Source organism: Nicotiana sylvestris, chromosome 4 (genome assembly GCF_000393655.2).
Source record: "Nicotiana sylvestris chromosome 4, ASM39365v2, whole genome shotgun sequence".
Taxonomy (NCBI): domain Eukaryota; kingdom Viridiplantae; phylum Streptophyta; class Magnoliopsida; order Solanales; family Solanaceae; genus Nicotiana; species Nicotiana sylvestris.
The window spans coordinates 40,166,355-40,184,640 of NC_091060.1; the positions used below are offsets into that span (position 1 = coordinate 40,166,355).

The 18,286-nt window shown below is 41.3% G+C and overlaps 1 protein-coding gene across 2 annotated transcripts; it reads right to left on the minus strand.

The window, feature by feature from the left end:
• Positions 1-1,181: 1,181 nt before the first annotated feature.
• On the minus strand, positions 1,182-4,905 carry LOC104216609 (probable LRR receptor-like serine/threonine-protein kinase At3g47570). 2 transcript variants are annotated; one of them, XM_009766703.2, is made up of 2 exons: positions 1,788-4,905; positions 1,182-1,642 (listed from the first exon to the last, which is right to left on the minus strand). In XM_009766703.2, exons 1-2 carry the CDS (start codon positions 4,837-4,839, stop codon positions 1,296-1,298), a joined length of 3,399 nt encoding a protein of 1,132 aa, XP_009765005.1. In that variant the 5' UTR covers positions 4,840-4,905; the 3' UTR covers positions 1,182-1,295. The 2 variants fall into 2 exon arrangements, with proteins under 2 accessions (XP_009765005.1, XP_009765007.1); XM_009766705.2 differs by having other exon boundaries at positions 1,497-1,596.
• Between the last annotated feature and the right edge of the window lie 13,381 nt (positions 4,906-18,286).

Sequence of the window (18,286 nt, forward strand, 5' to 3'; positions counted from 1 at the left end):
GCAAAATCCTAATACTAGTAACCTAAAAAAAAGAAGCAATTAACGTTCTATAGCAACTTATATTGCACTAGTAGTGTAAAAAGTTAATTATAATTTCAGCTGAAATAAGTTAGTTAATCCTATAGATACTGATACTCAGAAGTCTTAACGATGGATACTGTTCCTGCAGGAAGGGTGCCAATTAAAGCTGATGATGAAATTGGAAGACTTGATTGTGGACACTATCATCACATTGAATGCATAAAGCAATGGCTTCTGCAGAAGAATGCTATATTATGCATTAAGAGGAGTCGGCCAAATATTATAAATGTTAGAATATGTACTTAATTACATTTTTATAACGTGTCAACCACTTACTAATTATTTTGAGTCATATAAACTTGGAGGTCTAAATCCATTTTAGAAATTTTATTATTTTACTAAACACAAAAAAAGAAGCTAATGGAAAAATACGGAGGAGCGAAGAAAAGAGGTGGAAGAGATATTTCCGAGCTTGCAAACAGAAGCAAAATAGTGCGACTAAACACCTTCATAATACTTTCTTGATTTATTTCTGGATTATTCAAGATTCAAACCATAATTATTACTACAAAAGTTGTTAGGTTCGACATTATTCAAATATGAAATTACAACGTGAGGAATGCAACACTCTAAAATGCATATATTACAGTTAAAATAGCACGGGCTAGTCAGTTTTCGGACTGGTCATTCAAAAATAGCTAGCATTTGCTAAGTCATTGAAAAATAGCCATTTTTTTACTGCAACAGAGACCGGTCCAGCATAATATACTGGAGTTCGGTACACCTATGTATAAACTTCCAGCATATTATGCTGGAACTCCAACACGCGGAAAGTTCCAGCATAATATACTGGACATTCGAGCACCTGTGTATGAACTTCCAGCATATTATACTCGACCGGTATACTTTGCTGGAGCTCCAGTATATTATGCTGGAGTTCTAGTATATTTATGCTGGAACTCTACTATATTATGTTGGAGTTTCAGTATATTTATGCTGGAACTCCAGTATAATATGCTGGAGTATTTTCCGGATTTTGAGCAGTGTTTTCAGTTAAATTTATCTTTACATGAAAAATGACTAAATTTCGATTACTTTTGAAAGCGTGACTATTTTTGAATGACAATTTGTAAATCTAATTATTTTTGAATTTCTCCCTGTATTACAAGACTCCAAGTAGTTGGGCCCACTTTATTAAAAAGAAAAAGGTAAATAAAAAGGCAACATATTATCTTACAGCTCGGAAAGACCACCATATTAAGAGATGCTAACTTTTATGTTTCCAAAAATGTGTTCTTAATTTTGTTAAGCCTCTTGACTACATCTTTCATGGATATCCTTGATTCTGGCTTTTCCTTTGTGCAATCTAAACCCAACTCTATTATGGAGGCTATGCATATTTCACTTTCGCAAGTGATTTGTTCTTCCTCATGAAAAAGATTGGCATCCACAACTTCCATCACAGTTCTTGGAAATGTTTGTTTTATCCACCGCCTCAAACAAAGATTTTCATTGAATATCTCTTCATCAGCTGGTCTTCTTTTTGTCAAAACCTCCATCAACATGATGCCGTAGCTGTAAACATCACCACTAGTGGTTACTATTCCCTCCGAGCCATATTCTTATAAGAATGAAAATGAAAAAAAATTACTCATCCGATACATAACAATAATTATTTATAAATAAAGAGTTGGCTTTTTAATTATTTGGAAAGTCTTAATTATGATCAGATAAAATCAAAGAGAACGGTAACTTAGTATACGTACCTGGTGCAATGTAACCAAGAGTGCCTAATGTCTTAGTATGTGCCATGGACTTGCTTACAGCTAAAATTTTGGATATGCCAAAATCACTAACGTATGCCACCATTTCTTCATCCAAAAGAATATTGGCTGGCTTTAGGTCGCAATGGACTATAGGGGTGTGGTGACCGTGATGTAGGTATTCAATTGCCACAGCCACATCAAGCATTATGATGACTCTTTGAACAAGGTTCAAGTGGAAATCTTCTTTGTACAAGCAATTATCAAGACTTCCATTGGGCATAAATGGCAAAACAAAGGCTCTTATGCAGTCACTACAACAAGTAGTAATCACCGGGACAAGATTTCTATGCCTAACATTTCTGATCACTTCACATTCGGTATCAAACCTCTTGCATACTTCCTCATTTTGCAAATCCAGAACCTTTATTGCTACTACAGTTCCACTAGATAACGTGCCTTTATACACTGAGCCAGATCCTCCCACACCAATTAAATTTGATCCATCAAAATTATTTGTTGCACGTTGAATCTCCCAATAAGAAACCAATTGATATGTTCTAATCTCCGGTACCTTTTCTACATCTTTGGACTTTTCTTTCTTCTGTCGTTTCATTATGCAAATTGAAACCAACAAGAATATCACAAAGGATGAAGTAACCACTGGAACAATAATTTTCAGCACAAGTTTCTTGGACTTTGGATGATGTCTAGGTTTGGTGATAGCGCAAGCAGGAACTTTCAACACGTGCATTCCGCATAGACCTTTATTCCCTATGAAAGATTGGGCAGTGGAATTTGCAAAGATACCACCATTGGGTATTTCACCTTCTAAATCATTAAATGAAACATTGATGCTTCTTAGGTATGAGAGTTTTTCCAATGACTTAGGAATAGTACCTGACAAGGCATTTCGAGACAAATCCAAGTGTTCCAAGCTTATCAAATTTGAAAAGGATAATGGAATTGGCCCCGAAAATGAATTGTTGGATATGTTAAGAGACTTCAGGTTTTGGAGTTCACCAAATTGGCTTGGTATCATACCCGAAAAGCTGTTACCAGAAAGATCTAGTTCGACTATGGCCTTCAATTTTCCAATATCCGGTGAAACTTGTCCCTCTATTGAATTTCTTGATACGCCTAGATAGAGAAGACCACTCATCTTCCAAATGCTCGGCGGAAATATTGATGAAAATTTGTTAGAATCCAAATAAAGCGTTTGTAACATGCTAAGATTTCCCATACATGTTGGAACCAAACCAGAGAGCTCATTATCTTGCAGATATAATTGAACCAAATTAGATAAATTACATGCTACCTCTGAAATACGCCCATGTAATTTATTGTTATTTAGATATAGCCCTTGGAGTTGTTTAAGCTTACCAACTTCAGGAGGAATACTTCCCGTCAAGTTGTTCCCTTGAAAGTTTAAGGTTGTTAGAGCGGTCATATTGCCTATACCTTTGGGGATGAAGCCACTGATGCGTGCATCTTCTATACCAAGGATTTCAACCGTAGATGAAAGATTCCCAATAGAATTGGGCAGAACACCATTCAATGGATTGAAACTCACTTCTAGCGTTCGTAGCATCCTACAATCCACCAAAGAATTTAAGAATCGTAGCTCTTGTTCACTTTGTTCATTCGTAAATTGATTATTACTTAGCAATAGTTCTTGCAGCTCACGAAGATTTCCCAAATTAGTAGGAATAGTGCCTGTGAAAAAGTTATCAGTTAGCTCTAAGTGAAGTATGTTGGAAGCATTTGTGATGTGCGGAGGAATTTCCCCTTCGAGTTTATTGCCTCCCAAGACAAGTTCTTTGAGGTTGGGAAGATGAAGACCAGTAGTCGATGGAATTCTCCCCGAAAGTTTGTTGGAAGTGAAAGCAACGAACTCCAAAGACGATATATTAAAAATATCCTTTGGAATTTGACCATTAAGATTATTCAGATCAAAATCTAACTCCCTCAAATTTGACAGCTTCCCCATTTCTGAAGGTATTGGCCCCTCTATGTGACTGTTTACACAAGAAAGATATTGCATAGTGGAAATATTGCCCAATGAAGCAGGAATAGTCCCACTTATTGGATTATCACCAATATATATCTCCTCGAGCTTCGCTAAACAACCAATATTTTTGGGTATTTCTCCAATTATTTTATTGAAAGATATGGACAAAACTTGGAGCTCTCTGAGTTGGCAAATGTTGGAAGGAATATGACCAGAAATTTGATTGTGAGATACACTTAAAAACTTCAGATTCGACAAAATATTCCCTTCACCGAGCAAGAGGGGACCAGAAAGACTATTGTTTCGTAGATGTATGGCAAGTAGCGATGAGATGTTAAACATTGCTGCAGGAATGAAACCTCTTAATTGGTTATCAGTCAAGGAAAGCTCTGCAAGTTGGCTTAGATTACCAAGCTCCTTTGGAATGCTGCCATTGATTCCATTCCCTGACAAACTGAAGTTCAACAACTTTGTGGCATTTCCAATAGTAGGAGGGATTATACCTGTGAGGCTATTGTTGGTGAGATCCAAGACCCTGAGTTCAGGTACATACCATGGCCCTTTCCACATTTCACCACTGAGTTTATTGAAAGCCAATGAAATTACTTCAACTCTGTGGTGTTGCAATAGACTTGTTGGAATACTTCCTTGGAGCTGATTGTTTTGAATATCAATCAGTCTCAAGCGAGGCAACTGGCCAATGCCATAAGGGATGCTGCCGTGAAAGTTGTTGTTCGCAAGATTGAGCTCTCTGAGAAAGGACAAATTGGCCAAAGATGGAGAGATTTTGCCTTGAAGATGGAAATTAGGAAGAGTCAAGGCCACAACTCTTTGCCTTTTGGTACTGCAAGTGACACCAAACCAAGAGCAAAAAGAAGTATTCCTTGTCCAGTACTTGGCCAGAAAATGACTTGGACTTGTAACAAGATTTTGGAAAGCTAGTAGAGCTTCATGGTCTGTCTCATTTGAAGTAGCAGCTGATATTGAAATGGAGTAATATTGAAATATAAAGAAAAGAATCAATAAGAAAATGTGCTTCTCCATATGCACTTGGAAACAAGACCGATTAGAAAGGATATGGTATCTTGATTTGCTTGGTTGCCAAAGTTACTCCATTATATAGCACCAAGAATGAAAACAATAAGAAGAAGAAAGCAAGAAAGAAATGGAAAAGGATAGTGAATCACTTGGAATTCTACAAAACGAGAAAGTTGACTAACATTTGACTTGACTCCACTTGGATAATTTCCACATTATGAGGACGAAAATGTGTCGCAAAAAGCAAATGAAGAATCTGTCCACTTGACTCCACTTGGATTATTTCCACAAAACAGAAGAAAAGTTTCCATCTCGTACTAGAAGGAAAGAAAATCTTTTTAAGGTGGAAAATCATCCCGGCTCAAAAGTGTAAAAATCACAATTCACAGCTCAAAAGTGTAAAAACCACAACTCACACCCCTATCGTCGATTGTTGCTAATCGGTTCAAGCTAATTGTAGCTTGAGTAATGTTCACTTCAAATTACAACCTCACATTTGCTTCTCTAATAAGGTGAAAAAGCTTACGATTGAATGCCTAATACATTCATTACGCTGGGCACAAAGACTCAATATGAATCAATCTAAGAACAAACTTCCAGCCTGGTCCAAATTACGTTCAACAGCTTCAGACTACTCTTGATGACTTGGACTGCTCTCTTGGTTTGACTATTTTGGACGCACACAAACTGCGCCGCTTCGATAATTCGAGTCAAACTAAAAAAAATCGATTAGTGATTAGGTTTGGTATTGAAAAAATAAACTGTGACAACCCGACCGGTCGTCTCATGAGTTACCGCTCTGTTTCTCCAATTTCTACTTCTTTATGCTTCGTTATCCGTGTTTTGTGGTATCAGGTTGGTCGGATCGAATACGGAATGATTTTGGTAAAGTTTGAGACACTTAGTCTCTTTTAAGGAAGTTTGAGTTGGAAAAGTCAACCGGATGTTGACTTATGTGTTAGAGGGCTTGGATGTGAGTTCCGATGGTTCAGTTAGCTTCGGGAGGTGATTTGTGACTTAGGAGCGTGATCAGAATGAATTTTGGAGGTTCGTAGTAGATTTAGGCTTGAATTGGCGAAGTTGAGATTTTGGCGATTTCCGTTTGATAGGCAAGATTTTGATATATGGGTCGGAATGGAATTCCGAGAGTTGCAGTAGCTTTGTGTGTCATTTGGGATGTGTGTATAAAATTTCAGGTCATTCGGTCATGGTTTGGTTAGGTTTTTGATCAAAAGCGTATTTCGGAAGATTTTAGAAAGTTTGGCTTGAATCCGATGTGTTTTGGGTGATTTGATGTTGTTTGAGGTGTTTTGGTTATTGGAACAAGTTTGAATAAGGTTTTAAAATATGTTAGTTCCTTTGGTTGAGGTCCCAAGGGCCTCGGGTGAATTACGGGTGGTCAACCGGATCATTTTGAAGTTTGAAAATTTACAGATTTTGAGTTCGAGCAGTTGCAGACATTTTGGTCTTCGCGTTCGCGAAGAGTTTGCTGAGGGAAGTGGAAGTAAGCCTTCGTGTTCGCGAGGCAGGTGACGCTGCCCCAAAGGGTTGCGAGGTTGTGCATCGCGTTCGCATAGAAGGAATTGAAAGGTCAAGCTTAGTGGAAATTAATCCATCGCGTTCGCGATGGAAGGATCGCGTTCGCGAAGGTTCGTCTGGGAAAGGCATCGCTTTTGGAGATTTTTGAAGGAGATTGAAGAGGGATTCAAGGGGAATCATTGGGAGGTAAGATTTTCGGACTTAGACTCGATTATAATGAGAATTCTGCCTAGAAAATCATGAAAACTTAAGCTAAAAATGGAAGAACTAGGGCTTGAAATTTTGGACTTATGATTGGAGATTTGGAGGACCATTTGCGGTCGGATTTGAGAACATTTTATATGTATGAACTCGTGGGGAGATAAAGAATCTATTGATGTAAAAATTTCTAAATTCCGAGACGTGGTCCCGGGGGTCGGTTTTTGGTAATTTCGGGATTTGTGCCCTGTATTGATTGTTTTCGCTTGGGCTTTGTTTCCTTAGCATATTTTGACGTCCTCGTTTTGATTTTGGATAGATTCGACGCGCGTGGAGGCCGATTCGAGGGGCAAAGGCATCGCGAGCTAGAGATTTAGCCGGTTCAAGGTGAGTAATAATTGTAAATGATTCTCTGAGGATTTGAAACCCCCGATTTGCATATCATAGTGCTATATTGAGGTGAGACACACGTTTGATGACGAGTGTATGGTCGTGTACTATTGGGATTGTGACTTAGTCCATCCCGGTTGATGATTTTACTGCGTATTTGACTGAATCTTATTCGCTATCATCATGATTTGGGCTTAATGCCATATTTGGGCTTCATGCCAACTATTTGAACCCTTCGGGGATTTTTATTACAAATTCCTCACTGTTTTGATTCATTACTTGAACTTAGTCATGTTATTTTCCACCTTTTTTACTACTCAGCCATGTTTACTCAGTTTTATGACTTAAATGATATTTTAAATGATGTTTGGGCTGAGAAATATTGTTTTACTATTGCCCGAGGGGCTTTTGAGTATTTTTGACTGAGTAAGGCCGAGGGCCTAGTTGTTAGGAAACACTGATACTGATTTGAGGCCGATGGCCTGAGATATATACGCCACGAGGTGGCTTGATTGATATGAGGTCGAGGGCCTAGTTTTGATGCCACGAGATGGCTTGTTATTGCGCTTGGGCCGTAAGGGGCCCCTCCAGGAGTCTGCACACCCCAGTGAGAGCGGGTACCCATTGTGATGTGAGATTGAGCCCGAGGGACTGGTATTGTTCTGAGATGTTGCCCGAGGGGCGGAATTGTTGATATTGTGCACGAAGGGCGAACTTTTATTTGTTTACTCTACATTAATTACCTGCCAATTACTTGTTTAATTATCGAAAGGAGGATTTTTACTTGATTTTTCATTGGTTTACTATTTTAAATGATCTTACTGCTTCATTATAGAATGTCTTGTGCCCTACGTGTTTTCTTACTTTCATTCGTTATTTACATTTGTTACTCACTGAGTTAGAGTACTCACTTTACTCCCTACACCCCGTGTGCAGATTCAGGCATAGCTGGTCCCGCTCCCGAGTGCTGATTCATTCCAGCTTCAGGCGGATCTTCGAGGAGTCTTTAGGTAGCTGTTGGCGTTCGCAACCTGGAGCTCTTTCCTTTCTATTTCCTTTATGTTCTTAGTTCAGTATTTAAAACTCTATAGTTACATTTGAGGATTCCATATTGTTAGATGCTCGTGACTTGTGACTCCCCGGTTAGGGCTGTGTCGTGTGTATTTCCGCATTTTATCGACATTTTCCGCTATTTAGTACATTTAAATCATAGTTAGACTATTTTTATGTTGATTAACTATTTTAAAAAGTGAATTGGATTTAACTGGCTGGACTTGTCTTCACGAGAGGCGCCATCACGACCGGGTTTGAGGTAAGGGTCGTGACAAGTTGGTATCAGAGCCTAGGTTACATAGGTCTCACAAGTCATGAGCAGGTTTAGTAGAGTCTCGCAGATCGGTATGGAGACGTCTGTATTTATCCTCGATAGGTTGCAGAACTTTTAGGAAAAACTTCATATTTTTGAAATTCTTGTCGTGCGAATTTGTTGATCTGAGTACTAAACTTCTGTTATTCTATTCTCTCAGAGATGGTAAGGACACGCGCTACCGGACAGGGTGGACGACCACCTGTGCCACCAGCTGAGACCGCCAGAGGCCAAGGATGCAGTCGTGGTCGTGGCAGAGGCATAGCAGCGAGGGCAGCACCTGTAGATCCATCAGCTACCCCAGTTCAGGACCAGGTCCCAGCTTTGGATGCTCCAGCAGCACCAGTTCAGGCACCAGCTGTGCCCATCGTGATTTCGGGTCTTCAGGAGGCCTTGGTGCAGATCTTATCAGTTTGCACTGGCCTGGCTAAGGCAGTTTCAGCCACTACAGCCACAGCTACTTCACAGGCCGGGGAAGGCAATCAAACTCCCGCCGCTCGCACACCTGAGCAGGTAGTGCAGGGACTTTAGACGCCGGGGGTGCATCCAGCCCAGTCGGTTGCAGCTGCTCAGGACTATGTGGTTCCTGTTATGCCAGAGGATGATCAACATAGATTGGAGAGGTTTGGTAAATTATAGCCTCCGACCTTCAGTGGCGCAGAGGGCGAGGATGCCCAGGGCTTTTTTGCACAAGTGTCAGAGGATGCTTCGTACTGCAGGTATTCTGGAGACCAGCAGGGTCGCTTTTACTACTTATCAGTTTTTAGGAGCTGCTTTCACTTGGCGGAAGGATTTTGAGAGGCGTTGGTGCAGCACCCCTTACCTGGAAGCAATTCTCCGTTCTCTTTCTGGAGAAGTATGTGCCGCAGTCTCGTAGAGAGGAGCTGCGTAGGCAGTTTGAGTGGTTGCATCAGGGGGAGAAGACTATGTCGCAGTATGAGTTGAGGTTCTCCGAGTTAGCTCGCCATGCCATCTGGTTGGTCCCGACCGATAGAGCGAGGATCAAGAGGTTTGTTGATGGTCTTACTTATCATCTCCGTATTCTCATGACCAGGGAAAGGGTGACTAGTGATACTTTCGAGGAGGTTGTGGATATTGCCCGTGAGATTGAGTCTGTTCGTTGCCAGGAGCGAGAGGAGAGGGAGGCCAAGAGGCCTCGAGAATCGGGCAGCTATAGTGGTGCTCCTTCGAGGGGCCAGTTTCAGCATGGTAAAGGTCGTTAATTCATGCATGCTCAGCCAGCTCACCCAGGTTATCATGGGGCATCTTCTGGTCATGGTTATCATGGATCTCAGTAAGGCCAGTCATCACTCAGCACCCTTCCAGCGCAGAGTTCATCCCGTGCTCCATCAACTCAGGGCTCTTCTATGCCGAGTGCATCTGCTAGTCACTTCGGTGCGAGTGGTTCCCTTTAGTCCCCTTCTCCAGCACCTGGGAGTTGTTATGAGTGTGGCGAGATGGGCCACATGTGGAGGCAGTATCCTCATCGTGTTACTAGTTCATCCCTGCAGAGGGGTCAGTCATCGGCTTTAGCGCTATTTTCTTCACCACCACCCGCTCAGCTAGCTAGGGGTAGAGGTCAGTCAGCCAGGGGTCGCCCCAGAGGGGGAGATCGATCAGGGGGCGGTCAGGTCCATTTCTATGCATTCGCAGGTAGATCCGATGCTATTGCTTCAGATATTGTCATTACAGGTATTGTTTCAGTTTGCCACAGAGATGCCTCTATATTATTTGATCCAGATTCCACCTTTTCTTATGTGTCCTCATATTTTGCTCATTATTTGGGTACGCCTTGTGAGTTTCCTGCTTTACTTGTTTATGTATCTACCCTGGTGGGCGATACCGTTGTTGTAGACTGTTTGTACCGGTCATGTGTGGTGACTATTAGGAGTCTGGAGACCCGAGTGGATCTATTACTATTGAGCATGGTGGATTTTGATGTCATTTTTGGCATGGATTGGTTATCCCCATGTCGTGTTATTTTGCACTGTCATGCTAAGACAATCACATTGGCTATGCCGGGTGTGCCACGGATCGAGTGGCGAGGTGTGACTGATTATGTTCCTAGTAGAGTGATCTCTTTCTTGAAGGCCCAGCGTATGGTTAGGAGGGGTTGTCTGTCATATTTAGTGTTTGTGAGGGATGTCGGAGCTGAGGCTCCCAGTATTGATTCTATTCCAATTGTGAGGGATTTCCCGATGTGTTTCCCGCAGACCTGTCGGGCATGCCACCAGACAGGGATATTGATTTTGGTATTGACCTGGTGCCGGGCACTCATCCCATTTCTATTCCGTTGTATCGTATGGCACCAGCGGAGTTGAAGGAGTTAAAGGAGCAGCTTCAGGAACTCCTAGATAAGGGGTTCATTCGGCCTTGTGTGCCACCTTGGGGTGCGACGGTTCTGTTTGTAAAGAAAAAGGATGGCACAATGAGAATGTGCATTGATTATAGGAAATTAAACAAGGTAACAATTAAGAACAAGTATCATTTACCTCACATAGATGATCTATTCGACCAGTTTCAAGGAGCGAGGGTGTTCTCCAAGATTGATCTACGTTCGGGTTATCACCAATTGATGATCAGGGATTCGGATATTCTTAAGACGGCTTTCAGGACCCGATATGGTCATTATGAGTTCTTGGTGATATCTTTTGGGCTGACCAACGCCCCAGCAACATTCATGCATTTGATGAACAGCGTGTTCCGGCCTTATCTCGATTCGTTTGTCATAGTATTCATTGATGATATTCTGGTGTATTCGTGTAGTTAGGAGGAGCACGCAGAGCATTTGAGATCTGTGTTGCAGAGATTGAGCGAGGAGAATCTTTATGCAAAGTTCTCCAAAAGTGAGTTTTGGCTCAGTTCAGTGGCTTTCTTGGGGCACGTGGTGTCCAGCAAGGGTATTCAGGTTGATCCGAAGAAGATAGAGGCGGTTCAGAGTTGGCCCAGACCGTCCTCAGCCACAAAGATTCGCAACTTTCTTGGTTTGGCAGGCCATTATTGCCGGTTTGTTCAGGGATTCTCATCTATCGCATCACCCTTGACCAAGTTGACTCAGAAGGGTGCTTCATTTGTATGGTCGGACGAGTGTGAGGAGATCTTTCAAAAGCTCAAGACAGCTTTGACCATAGCTCTAGTGTTGGTGTTGCCATCATCTTCAGGTTCGTATACCGTGTATTGTGATGCTTCGAGAGTTAGGATTGGTTGTGTGTTGATGCAGGAGGGTAGAGTTATTACTTATTCTTCTCGTCAGTTGAAGCCCCATGAGAAGAACTACCCCGTTCATGATTTGGAGTTGGCTGCCATAGTTCACGCGTTGAAGATTTGGAGGAATTACTTGTTTGGCGTATCTTGTGAAGTGTTCATTGATCATCGCAATCTCCAGCATTTGTTCAAGCAAAAGGATCTTAATTTGAGGCAGCGGAGATGGTTTGAGTTGCTTAAGGATTATGATATCACTATATTATACCATCCAGAAAAGGCCAATGTAGTGGCCGATGCTTTGAGTCGAAAGGTAGTGAGTATGGGGAGCTTGGCATATATTCCAGTTGGGGAGAGACCTCTTGCAGTTGATGTTCAGGCCTTGGCCAATCGGTTTGTGAGGTTGGATATTTCGGAGCCCAGTGGGGTATTGGCTTGTGTGGTTTCTCGGTCTTCCTTATATAAGCGCATTAGAGAGCATCAGTATGATGATCCGCATTTGCTTGTCCTTAGGGACAGATTTCAGCATGATGATGCTAGAGAGGTGACCATTGGTGATGATGGGGTATTGAGGATGCATGGACGGATTTGTGTGCCCAATATGGATGGGCTTCGGGAGTTGATTCTGGAGGAGGCCCATAGCTCGCGGTATTCCATTTATCCGGGTGCCGCGAAGATGTATCAGGATTTGAGGCAGCACTATTGGTGGAGAAGAATGAAGAAAGATATTATGGGATTTGTAGCTCGGTGTCTCAATTGTGAGCAGGTGAAATATGAGCATCAGAGACCGGGAGGTTTGCTACAGCAGATGGATATTCTTGAGTGGAAGTGGGAGAGGATCACTATGGACTTTGTAGTTGAACTTCCACGGACTTTGAGGAGGTTCGATGCTATTTGGGTGATTGTGGATCGGCTGACCAAGTCCGTGCACTTCATTCCTGTGTGTACTACCTATTCTTTAGAGCGGTTGGCAGAGATCTATATCCTGGAGATTGTTCGTTTGCATGGTGTCCCCGTTTCCGTCATTTCAGATAGGAGCACTCAGTTTACTTCGCAGTTTTGGAGGGCCGTGCAGAGAGATTTGGGTACTCAGGTGGAGTTGAGCATAACTTTCCATCCTCAGATGGACGGGCAGTCCGAGCGTACTATTCAGATATTGGAGGACATGTTGCGTGTTTGTGTCATTGATTCCAAAGGGTCATGGGATGACTTTCTACTACTTGTAGAGTTTGCTTATAACAACAACTACCAGTCGAGTATTCAGATTGCTCCATATGAGGCTATGTATGGGAGGCGGTGTAGATCACCAGTTGGTTGGTTCAAGCCCGGCGAGGCTAGGCTATTTGGGGTTGATTTGGTGCAGGATGCTTTGGAGAAGGTGAAGGTGATTCGGGAGAGGCTGCGTACAGTGCAATCGAGGCAAAAGAGTTATGCTGATAGGAAGTTTCGAGATGTGTCCTACATGGTTGGCGAGAAGGTTATGTTGAAGGTTTCACCCATGAAGGGTGTTATGAGATTTGGAAAGAAAGGGAATTGAGTCCGCGATTCATTGGGCCTTTTGAGGTGCTCCGGAGGATTGGGGAGGTGGTTTATGAGCTTGCCTTACCACCTAGCTTGTCGAGTGTGCATCCGGTATTTCATGTTTCTATGCTCCGGAAGTATATTGGGGCTCCGTCTCATGTTTTGGATTTCAGCACGGTTCAGTTGGATGATGATTTGACTTACGACGTGAAGCCAGTAGCTATTTTGGGTAGTTCGAAAGTTGAGGTCAAAGGATATAGCTTCAGTGAAAGTGCAGTGGAGAGGTCGGCCTATGGAGGAGGCTACCTGGGAGACCGAGCGGGAGATGCGGAGCAGATATCCTCAACTGTTTTAGTCTTCGGGTATGTTTCTTGACTCGTTCTAGGACGAACGTTTGTTTAAGTTGGGGAGGATGTGACGATCCGGCCAGTCGTCTCATGAATTACCGCTCTGTTCCCCCTATTTCTACTTTTTTATGCTTCGTTATCCGTGTTTTGTGGTATCGGGTTGGTCGGATCGAATCCGGAATGATTTTGGAAAGGTTAGAGACACTTAGTCTCTTTTAAGGAAGTTTGAGCTCAAAAAGTCAACCGAATGTTGACTTATGTGTTAGAGGGCTCAGATGTGAGTTCCGATGGTTCGGTTAGCTTCTGGAGGTGATTTTTGACTTAGAAGCGTGATCGGAATGAATTTTGGAGGTTCGTAGTAGACTTAGGCTTGATTGGCGAAGTTGAGAATTTGGCGATTTCCGGTTGATAGGCGAGATTTTGATATAGGGGTCAGAATGGAATTCCGAGAGTTGCAGTAGCTTTGTTGTGTCATTTGGGATGTGTGTGTAAAATTTTAGTTCATTTGGACGTGGTTTGGTTAGGTTTTTGATCAAAAGCGTATTTTAGAAGATTTTAGAAAGTTTGGCTTGAATCCGATGTGTTTTGGGTGATTTGATGTTGTTTGAGGTGTTTTGGTGATTGGAACAAGTTTGAGTAAGGTTTTAGGATATGTTGGTGCCTTTGGTTAAGGTCCCGGGGGTGTGGGGTAAATTTCGGGTTGTCAACCGGATCATTTTGAAGTTTGAAAAATTGTAGATTTTGAGTTCCAGCAGTTGCAGACATTTTGGTCTTCGCGTTCGCGAGAGGACCCTCGCATTCGCGAAGAGTCTGCTGAGGGAGGTGGAAGTTAGCCTTAGCGTTCGCGAGGCAGGTGACATGTTCGCGAATGGCTGCGAGGTTGTGCATCGCGTTCGCGGGTGTGTAGTCGCGTTCGCATAGAAAGAATTGAAAGGTCAAGCTTCAGTGGAAATTAACCCATCGCGTTCGCGATGGAAGGATCGCGTTCGCGAAGGTTCGTCTGGGAAAGGCATCGCATTCGCATGGGTTGTATCGCGTTCGCGTAAGAGGATTATGGTCAATGTTATTTTTGTGCTTCACGAACGCGTGGCTTTGACCGCGTTCGCGAAAAAGGAAATTAAGGCCTAGGCAGAATGTTTTTAACTCGTCTTGTCCGCGATTTTGGGGCTCATTTCCTCCATAGCTGGTCGTTTTTGGAGATTTTTGAAGGAGATTGAAGAGGGATTCAAGAGGAATCGTTGGGAGGTAAGATTTTCAGACTTAAACTCGATTATAATGTGAATTCTGCCTAGAAAATCATGGAAACTTAAGCTAAAAATGGAAGAACTAGGGCTTGAAATTTTGGACTTATGATTGGGAATTTGGAAGACCATTTGCGGTCGGATTTGAGAACTTTAGATATGTATGAACTCGTGGGGAGATAAGGAATCTATTGATGTTAAAATTTCTGAATTCCGAGATATGGGCCCGGGGGTTGGGTTTTGGTAATTTCGGGATTTGTGCCCTTTATTGATTGTTTTCGCTTGGGCTTTGTTCCCTTAGCATATTTTGACGTCCTCGTTCTGATTTTGGATAGATTCAACATGCGTGGAGGATGATTCAAGGGGCAAAGGCGTCGCGAGCTAGAGATTTAGCCGGTTCGAGGTGAGTAATGATTGTAAATGATGCTCTGAGGGTTTGAAACCCCGGATTTGCATATCGTAGTGCTATATTGAGGTGAGACACACGCTTGATGACGAACGTGGGGTCGTGTACTGTTGGGGATTGTGACTTGGTCCATCCCAGTTGATGATTTTACTACGTATTTGACTGAATCTTATTCGCTATCATCGTGATTTGGGCTGAATGCCATATTTGGACTTCATGCCAACTATTTGAACCCTTCGGGGATTTTTATTACAAATTCCTCATTGTTTTGATTCATTACTTGAACTCAGTCATGTTATTTTCCACCGTTTTTACTACTCAGCCATGTTTACTCAGTTTTATGACTTAAATGATATTTTAAATGATGTTTGGGCTAAGAAATACCGTTTTACTATTGCCCGAGGGAATTGTGAGTATTTTTTGACTGAGTAAGGCTGAGGGCCTAGTTGTGAGTTAACACTAATACTGATTTGTGGCCGAGGGCCTGAGATACATACGCCACGAGGTGGCTTGATTGATATGAGGCCGAGGGCCTAGTTTTGATGCCACGAGATGGCTTGTTATTGAGCTTGGGCCGTAAGGGGCCCCTACAAGAGTCTGCACACCCCCAGTGAGTGCGGATACCTATTGTGATGTGAGATTGAGCCCGAGGGGCTAGTATTGTTCTGAGATATTTCCCGAGGGGCGGAATTGTTGATATTGTGCCCGAGGTGCAAATTTTTATTTGTTTACTCTACATTTATTACATGCCAATTACTTATTTACTTGTGGAAAGGAGGATTTTTACTTGAGTTTTCACTGGTTTACTGTTTGAAATGATCTTACTGCTTCATTAAAGAATGCTTTGTGCCCTACATGTTTTTTTACTTTCAGTCATTATTTACATTTGTTACTCACTGAGTTGGAGTACTCACTTTACTCCCTGCACCCCGTGTGCAGATTCAGGCGTAGCTGGTCCCGCTCCCGATTGCTGATTCATTCCAGCTTTAGGCGGATCTTTGATGAGTCTTTAGGTAGCTGTTGGCGTTCACAACGTGGAGCTCCTCCTTATCTATTTCCTTTATGTTCTTAGTTCAGTATTTAAAACTCTGTAGTTACATTTGAGGATTCCGTATTGTTAGATGCTCGTGACTTGTGACACCCCGATTAGGGCTGTGTCAGGTGTATTCCCGCATTTTATCAACATTTTCCGCTATTTAGTACATTTAAATCATGGTTAGACTATTTTTATGTCGATTAACTGTTTTAAAAAGTGAATTGGATTTAACCAGCTGGTCTTGTCTTCACGAGAGGCGCCATCACGACCGGATTCGGGGTTAGAGTCGTGACATAAACCGACCAAAATTAGTATGTTTTGGTATTAACCAAAAAAAGTTAAACCGAAACCAAAACAAACTAATCCGATATTGTATATATACATATTTATCATTATAAGAGAATGCTGGAATTCTTTGCACCGGCACCCTCCACAATACAACAGCACCTCAGAATGACGATATTATTGATATATTATATTTATGGTTTTGCATTGGTTTAGACTGTAAATATAAGCTACTTAATATTAGTTTTTTTAAAAAATGTTTTGCCATGTAATTATTGCTTATTAGCAATACTCATATTAGCATGGGTTACTATTTTTGTACTATGTTCATTTTCATTAAGGCTTATTAGCAAGTACTTATTTAATGAGATTTTATGATCTGTTATGAACAATAAAAGAATGAAGAGTATTACAGAGAAAAGTAGCGAGAGAGAATTCTTATTGATTTGGAATGAATTACAATGTTATAGGACCCCTCTATTTATAGGGAAAGGGTGACTTAGCCACCAAGTAATGAACCCTAGATTCTCTCTAAAGATAGACATTTACCATAAATAAAATTCTATTTATAACACTCCCCCTTGAAAATCTACAGATAATGTGTCTCGTTAAAAACCTTAACTAAAATAAAACCCAGTGGGAAAAAAATTCTAGTGAAGGAAAAAAAGTACATATATCTAACAATACGCCTTTTGGTTGCCTTGTTAAAAACCTTGCAAGAAAAACCTAGTGGGACAAAACCTTGTAAGAGAAAAAAGAGTGCAACGCGCATTAGCTCCCCCTGATGAGAGTATTAATTCACATCTTTAAGCATTTGCATTCCAATCTTGTGCACCATCTTTAAAAGATTGTTGGTAGAGATTTAACAAACAAATCAGTCATATTAACTTGAACGAATTTGTTTCACCTTGAAATCCTCAACCCTAATAAATGTATTGTCTTCATATGATCTTGTTGGAATCGTCATTTCAGTATCTTCACATAGAGGTGAAAACTCTTGCTATCAAATTATCATGCTTATAGTTATAGCAAGATACATTTGTGCACAAATTGCCCTGAGGAAGTGGTACTTCAAGATCAAGAATTGTATATGCTTCAAGCAATTTAAATCCTTCAGGGATTGTCATATAAGTCATATGATAGACTTTAATTAGATGCATATCAAGTTTTCATGTCATGCTAGACAAATAAGATATCGAAAACTGATTGCACATATCATTGACTTTATATTTTCAAGTGTTTGAACAACATGTCCAAAACTACATCTCTTTCATATGAAACCAATTCTACTTGAATTGTTTCTCTTCCATTTTGGCTAATATTTTTGTGTCTGTATTCGACATACTTAAGATCCTCATCTATACTTAGAGCTATGATATATGTCGTCGACAAATATTTTATATCGGTTCCAATATTTTTTGATAAAGACATAACATAGAGATCTCTTCATTCATATTTTCAGGTACGTGAATCTCTCCTGAGATTTTATGAAGTGTTATGTCATGTGATCTTCTAGATCACTCACCTACTTTATTATGATCATTTTATCATTTGCTCGTCTTCTTTATCAAGAAGTTTATTTGAAACCGATTTGTCTATACGCTTTAAACGTACCATAGACTTTGTCCTTCTAAGACTTATTCTAATAGGAACATTTGCATTGAGAATATAGTTACTTTCTTTGGGTCAGCAAATGCGTCTGCATGCTTTGCAATATACCCCAGATGAATTATCTTTTTATGAACTTCAAGTTCATATTTTTTTATTCGAGGATCTAGATGTACATATGATAATTAAATCCACGTAACTTTTTCTCAACTGTTTATCGTGTCTCCCCCTCATGTTAGAAAAACTAACTTGTTCCCTCAACTTTGAGAACCCATCTTTGTGCGTTATGATGTTAATCAAATTATACACCGCACA

Coding starts and splice junctions, on each gene's coding strand:
- LOC104216609 (XM_009766703.2), bottom strand. CDS start 4,839: ATGGAGAAGCACATTTTCTTATTGATTCTTTTCTTTATATTTCAATAT. Junction 1,643..1,787: donor TCTTGGTTACATTGCACCAG/GTACGTATACTA, acceptor CATTCTTATAAG/AATATGGCTCGGAGGGAATA.